The 12,751-nt window shown below is 42.7% G+C and overlaps 1 protein-coding gene across 6 annotated transcripts in view; it reads right to left on the reverse strand.

The window, feature by feature from the left end:
* The window catches only part of RIPOR1 (RHO family interacting cell polarization regulator 1), a 381,181-nt gene that overhangs the window by 214,675 nt on the left and 153,755 nt on the right, over window positions 1–12,751 (reverse strand). For all 6 annotated transcript variants that reach the window (XM_040410140.1, XM_040410139.1, XM_040410137.1 and 3 more), the window contains exon 2: window positions 3,296–3,416. In XM_040410140.1, the coding sequence (XP_040266074.1) occupies window positions 3,296–3,390 (95 nt within the window). In that variant the 5' untranslated portion in view covers window positions 3,391–3,416. The remainder of the gene's footprint in view (window positions 1–3,295; window positions 3,417–12,751) is intronic.

A 12,751-nucleotide genomic window follows, 5' to 3' on the forward strand; every position in this document is an offset into this window, starting at 1 on the left:
GAAACCCAGTGTCAGGCTGTACTGGAGTGGGGACGTCCTATACCAGACCCCACTTTACAGTTCGGCTATGACACGCTCCCGGTTTGAGGCCATCCAGAAATGTCTGCATTATTCCGATAATGCAGCATGTCCCCCCCGAGGTGATCCTGCCCATGACAGTCTGTATAAGATACGGGTCATCGATCACTTTGGGGCCAAATTCATGGAGGCCTATGTACCTGGAAGTCTCTCATTGCGTTCAAGGGGAGACTCATTTTCCGCCAGTATGTGCCCTCCAAGGGGGCGAGGTATGGCGTGAAGCTATACAAAATTTGTGAGAGTACCTCAGGGTACACTTACAAATTTCGTGTGTATGAGGGGCGAGATTCCCGGATTCAACCCCCAGAATGTCCACCCACTCTGGTGTTACCGGGAAACTTGTGTGGGACATTATGCACCCACTGCTGGATAAGGGTTACCACCTGTACGTGGATAACTTTTATACCAGTATCCCATTGTTCCAGTCTCTTGCCGCCAGATCCACGTCTGCTTGTGGGACCGTGCGGAAAAATCAACGCGGCCTCCCTGCCCTCCCCCTCCAGGTACCTATCCCCAGGGGTGAGACCCGTGCCCTTACCACTGGAAACCTGTTGCTGGTCAGGTATAAGGACAAGAGGGATGTTCTTATGCTGTCCACAATTCATGGTAACGGCATCACCCCTGTCCCTGTGCGAGGTACCGCGGCAACGGTCCTCAAGCCCGATTGTATCGTCAACTACAATCGGTATATGGGAGGAGTTGATCTCTCTGATCAAGTCCTCAAGCCATATAACGCCACGCGCAAAACCCGGGCATGGTACAAAAAAGTTGCGGTCTACTTGGTGCAGGTTACCATGTACAACTCTTTTGTACTATCCCGAAGCGCTGGCAGCACAGGGACATTCCTCCAGTTCTATGAGGCATTCCTCAAGGCCCTGATATTTTCGGACCGGGAAAGAACAGGCCGGAGTACCTCGGGAACTGTAGGCGCCCGGATCGTCCCTGGCCAACACTTTCCAGGTGTGGTCCCTCATACTGGAAAGAAGGGACGAACCCAAAAAAGGTGCAGAGTGTGTCACAGGAAGGGGATACGGAAGGACACCACAACTCAATGTGACACGTGCCCCGATCATCCGAGCCTCTGCATTATTGGTTGCTTCAGGGAGTATCACACTTCCATGGAGTACTAAATTTATTTCCCAATTTAGCACTGACATTGGATAAAAAAAAACTGGTTCTCAGAGTTGACACCCAAAAAAACTAAAATAATTTATTAAAAGTAGACATATTAGGTATCGCCGTGTCGGTAAGAATCTCCTCTTTAAAAATACCCCATGACCTAACCCCCCAGATTAACACTGTCCAGAAAAAAAAAAAAAAAAGGTGCAAAAAAGGACTTTTTTTTTTGTCACCTTACATAATAAAAAGTTTAATAGCAAGCGATCAAAAAGTCATATAGCCCCCGAAATAGTGCCAATAAAACAGTCCTCTCATCCCGCAAAAAATGAGCCCCACATAATATAATCGGATAAAAAAAAATAAAAAAAATGACTCTTAGACTTTAGAGATACAAAAAACTTTTTTTGTATCAAAAAGGTAATATAGACAAAAACCGAAATAATTGTAAAAAAAAAGTAGACTTATTAGGTATCGCCGCGTCCGTAAGAATCTCCTCTATAAAAATATCCCATGACCTAACCCCCCCAGATTAACACGGTCCAAAAAAAAAAAAAACTGTGCCAAAACCGCTATTTTTGGCACTTTTCTATTTCAATCCGTTTTTTCCGGTAACAAAACAAGGGTTAGCAACCGAACAAAAGTTAATATTTATTACCCTGATACTGCAGTTTACAGAAATGCCACATTTGTGGTCGTAAACTGCTGTATCAGTAAAAGGGAGGCCGCAAAAAGGAAAGGACAGACATGGTTTCTGGAAGGCCGATTTTGATGGCCCTGATGCCCCCCTAGAGTAAAAACTCCCTAAAAGTGATGCCATCTAAGAAACTACACCCCTCAAGGTATTCAAAACTGATTATACAAACTTTATTAACCCTTTAGGTGTTCCTCAACAGTTAATGACAAATGGAGATGAAATTTCAGAATTTCAATATTTGGTAACCTTGCCTCACAAAAATGTAATATAGAGCAACCAAAAATCATATGTACCCTAAAAATAGTCCCAAAAAAAATGCTATCTTATCCCGTAGTTTTCCAAAATGGGGTCACTTTTAGGGAGTTTCTACTCCAGGGGTGCATCAGGGGGGTTGAAACAAGACACTGTGTAAATAAACCGGTCCAGCCCTCCAAAAACCAAACGGCGCACCTTTCCCTCTACGCCCCGCTGTGTGGCCTTACAGTAGTGTACGGCCACATATTGGGTGTTTCTGTAAACGGCAGAGTCAGGGCAATAAAGATACAGTCTTGTTTGGCTGTTAACCCTTGCTTTGTTAGTGGAAAAAATGGGTTAAAATGGAAAATTAAGCAAAAAAAAGAAATTTTCAAATTTCATCCCCATTTGCCAATAACTCTTGTGCAACACCTAAAGGGTTAACGACGTATGCAAAATCAGTTTTGAATACCTTGAGGGGTGTAGTTTCTTAGATGGGGTCACTTTTAGGGTGGTTTCTATTATGTAAGCCTCGCAAAGTGACTTCAGACCTGTAGTGGTCCCTAAAAATTGGGTTTTTGTAAATTTCTGAAAAATTTCAAGATTTGCTTCTAAACTTCTAAGCCTTGTAGCATCCCCAAAAAATGTAATATCATTCCTAAAATGCTACAAACATGAAGTAGACATATGGGGAATGTAAAGTCATCACAATTTTTGGGGGTATTACTATGTATTACAGAAGTAGAGAAACTGAAACTTTGAAATTTGCAAATTTTTCTAAATTTTTGGTAAATATGGTATTTTTTTATGTAAAAAAATTAACTTTTTTGACCCAATTTTAGCAGTGTCATGAAGTACAATATGTGACGAAAAAAACAATCTCAGAACGGCCTGGGTAAGTCAAAGCGTTTTAAAGTTATCAGCACTTAAAGTGACACTGGTCAGATTTGCAAGAAATGGCCAAGTCCTTAAAATGAAATAGGGCTGAGTCCTTAAGGGGTTAAAAAGTGGAAAGGACCTGAGCTTTGAACATTTGAAGGCTTTCTGTGTCTCTACAAAGTCCGATTTGACTCTGACCAGCAAGCCAATTCCCCACTATATATATTTTAAGTACACAAATATATGTAGGAAATGGCGTCCAATAATAAAATATGACAAAAGTTTACAAACCTGGTCTTTTCGTAGTTTGAGTTAACGCCTGCAAAAGACTGACTTCTAGTAATTGATGTGGATATGACCCTAGACGACTGCATGTAGAGAGTCATGGTGGAGTGAGCCTTGTGTGTGCTCCCTGAAAGAAAAAATACAAGAAAAATAACACTTCTTCTAATGAACTAATTAAGGAATAGAGACAAGTGGGTAAGTAGAGCCTGCCTTTTATGCTTTCTCACCCAGACCAAACTGAATCTGAAAACCTGACTGTGTACCGGCAGCCTTAGGCTACTTTCACACTAGCGGCAGGACGCATCGGACAGGCTGTTCACCCTGTCGGATCCGTCCTGCCGCTATTTCGCCGTGCCGCCACTCCGTCCCCATTGACTATAATGGGGACGGGGGGGGAAGAGCTCCGGCACAGCACAGCAGTTTGCGGTGAGAGGCCGCCGGACTAAAAAGTCGGACATGCAGTACTTTTGTCCGGCGGCCTTTCGCTGTACACTGCCGTGCTGCGACGAAGCTCCGTCCCCATTATAGTCAATGGGGACAGAGCGGCGGTCCGGCGGCACGGCAAAATAGCGGCAGGACGGATCAGACAGGGTGGACAGCCTGTCGGATCCGTCCTGCAGCTAGTGTGAAAGTACCCTTAGGCCATTTGCAAACAGCCATTACATAGATCAGGCATGGCCAACATGCGGCTCTCCAGCTACAACTCCCACAATTCCCTGCTGTAAGCTGATAGCTGTTGGCAGTCTGGGCATGATGGGCATTCTAGTTTTGCAACAGCTGGAGAGCTTCAGGTTGGCCATCCCTGACATGGATGAATCTTTGCTACAGATAAACAGACCCACTATAGTTCAAGAACCTTAAGATCTTATGTTGCTCTATGTCTGATTCAGCAGTATAAGCACTATAACTGTGCTCTTGTACTATGGATGTCCAAATACACCATAACATGCACACATTTTTATTTGTGAAGATTAAAGGGGTCTCCTTGGATTTTCCTCTGGATAGGCCATCAATATCTGATCAGTGAGGGGCCTGACACCCAGCACCAAGTCATTGTCTGCTGCAGTGCATGTAACCCCCACCTGTGTAGAATCTTACATGTGAGGACTAGAGATGAGCGAATTTCATGTTATGAAATTCGTTCACGCTTCGTTTGGTGGTAAAAGCAGAATTGCGTTATAGATTCAGTTACCACGGACCATAACGCAATTCTATGACTAAATGCATAACGGAATGTATTTAGAGGCATTCCGTTATTCATTCCGTCATAATAGAAGTCTATGGCTTGCATAACGGAAACAGAACGGATCCGTTTTGCAGCCCATAGACTTATGCATTTCGTCATAGAATTGTGTTATGGTTCCGTGATAAGCTATTGCAGTGAAGAAGAGAATTTATTACAGTAGACTCAGAATAACCAGTAGCAACCACCACCATTCACAATGTTCTTATTTAGATACTCCACAATTATGTCACGCAGAGGTTGCACAACGCTTTTTTCAGAACAATAAAAATACAAATTTTTTTCTCCAATGCATTCACTGAGGAAAATAAATTGTCAGATGACATGCAGAATGTAAAAATAAATTCCCCATTAAAAGTGTCCTGTCTGACCCAGGAAGAAGTACAACAGCGACTTAAAAAGATTAAAATAGACAAATCGCCAGGACCGGATGGCATACACCCCCGTATCCTAAAGGAATTAGGTAATGTCATAGCCAGACCCTTATTTCTGATATTTGCAGACTCTATACTGACAGGGAATGTCCCACAGGATTGGCGCATGGCATATGTGGTGCCAATATTCAAAAAGGGTCCAAAAACAGAGCCTGGAAACTATAGGCCGGTAAGTTTAACATCTGTTGTGGGTAAACTGTTTGAAGGTTTTCTGAGAGATGCTATATTAGAGCATCTCAACGGAAATAAGCAAATAACGCCATATCAGCATGGCTTCGTGAGGGATCGGTCATGTCAAACTAATTTAATCAGTTTCTATGAGGAGGTAAGTTCTAGACTTGACAGCAGCGAATCAATGGATGTCGTATATCTGGACTTCTCCAAAGCATTTGACACTGTACCACATAAAAGGTTAGTATATAAAATGAGAATGCTCGGACTGGGAGAAAACATCTGTATGTGGGTAAGTAACTGGCTGAGTGATAGAAAACAGAGGGTGGTTATTAACGGTACATACTCAGATTGGGTCACTGTCACTAGTGGGGTACCTCAGGGGTCAGTATTGGGCCCTATTGTCTTCAATATATTTATTAATGATCTTGTAGAAGGCTTGCATAGTAAAGTATCAATTTTCGCAGATGACACTAAACTGTGTAAAGTAATTAACACTGAAGAGGACAGTATACTACTACAGAGGGATCTGGATAGATTGGAGACTTGGGCAGAGAAGTGGCAGATGAGGTTTAACACTGACAAATGTGAGGTTATGCACATGGGAAGGAATAATGCAAGTCAGGCTACTTTCACACCTGCGTTCAGGTGTCCGCTCGTGCGCTCCGTTTGAAGGGGCTCACGAGCGGTCCTGAACGCAGCCGCCCGGCCCTGATGCATTCTCTATGGAGGCGGATCCACTGAGAATGCATCCGTCTGCCAGCGTTCAGCCTCCGCTCCGCTCAGTGAGCGGACACTTGAACGCTGCTTGCAGCGTTCGGGTGTCCGCCTGGCCGTGCGGAGGCGAGCGGATCCGTCCAGACTTACAATGTAAGTCAATGGGGACGGATCCGCTTGAAGATGACACCATATGGCTCAATCTTCAAGCGGATCCGTTCCCCATTGACTTACAATGTAAAGTCTGAACGGATCCGCTCAGGCTACTTTCAGACTTAGAAAATTTTCTAAGTTTTAATGCAGACGGATCCGTTCTGAACGGATGCGAACGTCTGCATTATCGGAGCGGATCCGTCTGATGAAACATCAGACGGATCCGCTCCGAACGCTAGTGTGAAAGTAGCCTCACTCGTACATACTAAATGATAAAACACTCGGTAACACTGACATGGAAAAGGACCTAGGAATTTTAATAAACAGCAAACTAAGCTGCAAAAACCAGTGTCAGGCAGCTGCTGCCAAGGCCAACAAGATAATGGGTTGCATCAAAAGGGGCATAGATGCCCGTGATGGGAACATAGTCCTACCACTTTACAAATCACTGGTCAGACCACACATGGAGTACTGTGTACAGTTCTGGGCTCCTGTAAACAAGGCAGACATAGCAGAGCTGGAGAGGGTTCAGAGGAGGGCAACTAAAGTAATAACTGGAATGGGGCAACTACAGTACCCTGAAAGATTATCAAAATTAGGGTTATTCACTTTAGAAAAAAGACGACTGAGGGGAGATCTAATTAATATGTATAAATATATCAGGGGTCAGTACAGAGATCTATCCCATCATCTATTTATCCCCAGGACTGTGATGAGGGGACATCCTCTGCGTCTGGAGGACAGAAGGTTTGTACACAAACATAGAAAAGGGTTCTTTACGGTAAGAGCAGTGAGACTATGGAACTCTCTGCCTGAGGAGGTGGTGATGGTGAGTACAATAAAGGAATTCAAGAGAGGCCTGGATGTATTTCTGGAGTGTAATAATATTACAGGCTATAGCTACTAGAGAGGGGTCGTTGATCCAGGGAGTTATTCTGATTGCCTGATTGGAGTCGGGAAGGAATTTTTTATTCCCCTAAAGTGGGGAAAATTGGCTTCTACAGCAAAGGTTTTTTTTTTTGCCTTCCTCTGGATCAACTTGTAGGATGACAGGCCGAACTGGATGGACAAATGTCTTTTTTCGGCCTTATGTACTATGTTACTATGTTACTCCTCATTTTTCTAGTATTTCTTGCCTGTACAGTGCAAAATAATGGAGGGTAGCTGTTTTTTTCCTGGTCATAACTGACATTTTTCTTTCAATGTAGCCACATAGGTGCTTTAAAATTTGTAAACCCTTCAGAATTTTCTAAATAAATTTGACCTAAAACAAATCAGTAAAAATATAATTTATTTATTGAGGAAAATTAATGCCATATCAGAGTGGCAAGATAACGTGACTGTGAAATTAGGCTAGTTTCACACTAGCGGCAGGGGAGTCCGGCAGGGTGTTGCGGCGGGTGAACAGCCCGTCGGATCCGTCCTGCGCTAGTTCACATGTGTCCCCGGACTGCCGCTTAGTCCCCATTGACAGCACGACAGCGCACGGCGAGAGGCAGCCGGACTAAAAGTACGACAGGCTGTTTACTACACGGAACAGTGTGAAAGTAACCTTAGTCAAGTGTTTTCAATCGGTGAGATAAGGTATGAATGGGTAACCTGTTTCATTTAAATAACAGGGATCTAACAAAGTCTGATCTTCACAACACATTTGTAGAAGTGTATCATGGAACAAAGAAGATATCTGAGGACTACAGAAGAGTTGTTGATGCACATCTGGTTGACAAAGTTTACAAGACATCTCTAAAAAGTTTGGACTACACCCAGGGCTGAGAAGATGGGTAAGAAATAAAAGGCACCTATGTTGCCACCTAACTACCCATACGGGGGAGGGGGTGCAACATTTTAGGCTCACTTGGCTTGAGAAAGGTTCTGTGAGAGAACCGAAACATGGCTGTATGACATGTGTGAATAAATAGCACATTTTTTTCATCTTTCAAGGAGTGCCGCGGATTTTCATTAATATATACCGGTATAGTGTATTAAATAACTTTTTTTAATCTTTCACCCTAAAAATAAAATTCCCCCCAAATTTTTTTTGTTATTTATTTACGGCGTTCACTGTGTGATAAAAAAAAAAAAAAAACATTTTATTATGCGGCTCCATACAATGATGATAATGCCACATTTCTATATATTTTTACTATTTCTCCTTTCCTCCTGCAGATTGTTAGAGTAAGGGGGGGGGGGGGGGGGCGCTGCTTTAGCTGCTAATTTCTGTGGTTTCGTACCAGCTAGAGCTATGGGCTTTGTATTGTTTGAAAGCTGGCATTCCCTGCGGCACGCTCCACTGCGATTGGGCAGCTAACAGCCAGGGAGGAAAAAAAAAAAAAGCTCAGAAGCAGACACCCCTTGAGGAACACGGCCATCTCCTCCTCCCTGTACCGATACTATTAATTAGCGTACAGGGTGGCAAAAGAAAAAAAGGGGCACAATGCCCCAACTGAGCAGCAATTCTGAAAAATAAATAAATAATAAAAAAATGAATTGCCAGCTACTAATATGCCAGGACCAGTGAAAGTTCCTCTTTAAAAGCTATAATCCGGCTTCTGACCAAATCACTCAATTGAAGCTACTCTAACCAATGTCACCAAAAGATCTGCTAGCTGGCAAAGCTGAACTTCATTACTCTGTACTTCTCCTTCTTGACCTGTCATATGCCTTTGACCATGTTGACCTCTCTCCTGTTACTAACTCTCTCGTCCCTCGATGTTAGAAACCTGGCTCTCCTCTGGATCTCCTCACCAACCAAATATTCAATGTCTCCCATTCACACACCACCTCATCACGACCTCTCTTGTGGTGCCCCTAAAAGCACTGTTCTGGAACATTTCTCAGTTTATACATTCGACCTGGAACATCTCAGAATCCCATGTCTTGCAATGCCACATCTATAATGACACTCAAATCTACCTCTCTGGCCCAGATTTAAGCAGTTCTGGTAGTCTTTGGCCTATGATGAAAAATACTAAAGCCCATGTAATTTAACCTATTAACCTGTGGTGTTATTCTAAAGGAAGCCAAAATTGCCCTTAAAGAGGACCTTTCACCACATCCTGCATTATGTAATACATGAACATGTGGATGGTTACATTTATACAATGTTTATACTATATTACTTATATTAATATTTATACAATAGATACAAACATTATATATGGACTAAGCCCTCACTATGATATGATAAAATCTGAGACTCTCAGCCAATATATTTTGATCAAAACACATCTGTGCCCACCTACCAGTGCCAAGGTGGTCTCAGTCAGGCAGGTCGTACTCTAAGGCCCCTTTCACACGGGCGAGATTTTGGAATCCGGACCCATTCACTTCTATGGTGCTGTGCACATGAGCGGTGATTTTCACGCATCACTTGTGCGTTGCGTGAAAATCGCAGCATGCTCCTCTTTGTGCGTTTTCCACGCAACGCAGGCCTCATAGAAGTGAATGGGGCTGCGTGAAAATCGCAAGCATCCGCAAGCAAGTGCGGATGCGGTGCGATTTTCACGCACGGTTGCTAGGAGACGATCGGGATGGGGACCCGATCATTATTGTTTTCCTTTATAACATGGTTATAAGGGAAAATAATAGCATTCGTAATACAGAATGCATAGTACAATAGGGCTGGAGTGGTTAAAAAAAATGAAAAATAATAATTTAACTCCCCTTAATCCACTTGCTCGTGCAGCCCGGCTTCTCTTCTGTCTTCATCTTTGCTGTGCACAGGAAAAGGACCTGTGGTGACGTCACTGCAGTCATCACATGGTTCGTCACATGATCCATCACCATGGTGATGGATCATGTGATGGACCATGTGATGAGCGCAGTGACGTCATCAAAGCTCCTATTCCTAAGAAGACGACAGAAGAGAAGTCGGCTGCCTGAGCAAGTGGATTAGGGAGAGTTAAATTATTTAAAAAATATATTTTTTAACCCCTCCAGCCCTATTGTACTATGCATTCTGTATTAAGAATGCCATTATTTTCCCTTATAACCATGTTATAAGGGAAAATAATAAAATCTACACAACACCTAACCCAAACCCTAAGTTCTGTGAAGAAGTCCGGGTTCGGGTCTGGATACCAAACATGCAGATTTTTCTCACGTGCGTGCAAAACGCATTGCAATGTTTTGCACTCGCGCTGAAAAATTGTGCATTTTCCCGCAATGCACCTGCATCTTATCTGGGCCAAAAACATGACGCCCGTGTGAAAGAGGCCTAAATCTATCTGTGCCGTTGGGCATCTACATTCAGACCCTGCACATATAGTGCACTGCTTCTTGTTACCTTTGTGTGCAGGGTCTGCTCTCCTGAATGTAGATGCCCAACTGCATAGATAGGTTTAGAGCAGGTCTTGGGGCTGGTAGGCGGGCACAGATGTGTTTTGATCAAAATATATTGGCTGAGAGTCTCAGATTTTATTATAACATAGTGAGGGCTTAGTCCATATACAGCGGATATAAAAAGTCTACACACCCCTGTTAAAATGTCAGGATTCTGTGATGTAAAAAAAAAAAAAATGAGACAAAGATAAATCATTTCAGAACTTTTTCCACCTTTAATGTGACCTATAAACTGTACAACTCAATTTAAAAACAAACTGAAATCTTTTAGGTGGAGGGAAGAAAACAAAAAAAAACTAAAATAATGTGGTTGCATAAGTGTGCACACCCTCTTATAACTGGTGATGTAGCTGTGTTCAGAATTAAGCAATCACATTCAAAATCATGTTAAATAGGAGTCGGCATACACCTGCCATCATTTAAAGGGATTCGGTCACCTCGTTTTAGCCTATAGAGACACAGACATGCATGGCTAGATCGCCGCTAGCATGTCCGCAATATACCTGTCCCATAGCGCTGTGTCCTTTTATGGTGTTTAAATAATGATTTTATAGATATGTGCTAGCGGCGATCTAGCCGTGCATGTCCGCGTCTCTATAGGCTAAAACGAGGTGACAGAATCCCTTTAAAGTGCCTCTGATTAACCCCAAATAAAGTTCAGCTGCTCTAGTTGGTCTTTCCTGAAATTTTCTTAGTCGCATCCCACAGCAAAAGCCATGGTCCACAGAGAGCTTCCAAAGCATCAGAGGAATGTCATTGTTAAAAGGTATCAGTCAGGAGAAGGATACAAAAGAATTTCCAAGGCATTAGATACACCATGGAACACAGTGAAGACCGTCATCATCAAGTGGAGAAAAAAAAAAAATGGCACAACAGTGACATTACCAAGAACTGGACGTCCCTCCAAAATTGATGAAAAGACTAGAAGAAAACTGGTCTGGGAGGCTACCAAGAGGCCTACAGCAACATTAAAGGAGCTGCAGGAATATCTGGCAAGTACTGGCTGTGTGGTACATGTGACAACAATCTCCTGTATTCTTCATATGTCTGGGCTATGGGGTAGAGTGGCAAGATGAAAGCCTTTTCTTACGAAGAAAAACATCCAAGCCAGGCTACATTTTGCAAAAACACATCTGAAGTCTCCCAAAAGCATGTGGGAAAAGGTGTTATGGTCTGATGAAACCAAGGTTGAACTTTTTGGCCATAATTCCAAAAGATATGTTTGGTGGAAAAACAACACTGCACATCACCAAAAGAGCACCCTACCCACAGTGAAGCATGGTGGTGGCAGCATCATGCCAAGGGGCTGCTTTTCTTCAGCTGGAACTGGGGCCTTAGTTAAGCTAGAGGGAATTATGAACAGTTCCAAATACCAGTCAATATTGGCACAAAAACTTCAGGCTTCTGCTAGAAAGCTGAACATGAAGAGGAACTTCATCTTTCAGCATGACAACGACCCAAAGCATACACCCAAATCAACAAAGGAATGGCTTCACCAGAAGAAGATTAAAGTTTTGGAATGGCCAAGCCAGAGTCCAGACCTGAATCCAATTGAAAATCTGTGGGGTGATCTGAAGAGGGCTGTGCACAGGAGATGCCCTCGCAATCTGACAGATTTGGAGTGTTTTTGCAAAGAAGAGTGGGCAAATCTTGCCAAGTCAAACTGTGCCATGCTGATAGATTCATACCCAAAAAGACTGAGTGCTGTAATAAAATCAAAAGGTGCTTCAACAAAGTATTAGTTTAAGGGTGTGCACACTTATGTAACCATATTATTTTATATTTTTTCTTCTACCTAAAAGATTTCAGTTTCTTTTTCAATTGAGTTGTACAGTTTATAGGTCACATTAAAAGGTAGAAAAAGTTCTGAAATGATTTATCTTTGTCTCATTTTTTTTTTTTACATCACAGAAACCTGACATTTTAACAGGGGTGTGTAGACTTTTTATATCCACTGTATAATGTTTGCATATATTGTGTCAGGCCACTTTCACACTAGTGTTTCTATTTTCCGGTATTGAGATCCGTCATAGGGTCTCAATACCGGAAAAAAATTCTTCCGCTTTGTCCCCTTTCATTGTCAATGGGGACAAAACGTAACTGAACAGAACGGAATGCTCCGAAATGCATTCCGTTCCGTTTGGTTGCTTTATCATACCGGAGAGAAAACTGCAGCATGTTGCAGTTTTATTTCAGTCATGGGTTGCGGAGCAAAACGGATCAGTCATGACCCAACATCTAAGTCAATGGGGACGGATCCGTTTAACTCGGAGACTATCTGATACAACAGAAAACGGATCCATCTCCCATTGACTTTCAATGAAGTTCATGACGGATCCGTCTTGGCTATGGTACAGATAATACAACCATATCTGTTCATAATGGATGCAGGTGGTAGTATTA

The sequence above is a fragment of the Bufo bufo genome, chromosome 10 (genome assembly GCF_905171765.1).
Source record: "Bufo bufo chromosome 10, aBufBuf1.1, whole genome shotgun sequence".
Taxonomy (NCBI): Eukaryota; Metazoa; Chordata; class Amphibia; order Anura; family Bufonidae; genus Bufo; species Bufo bufo.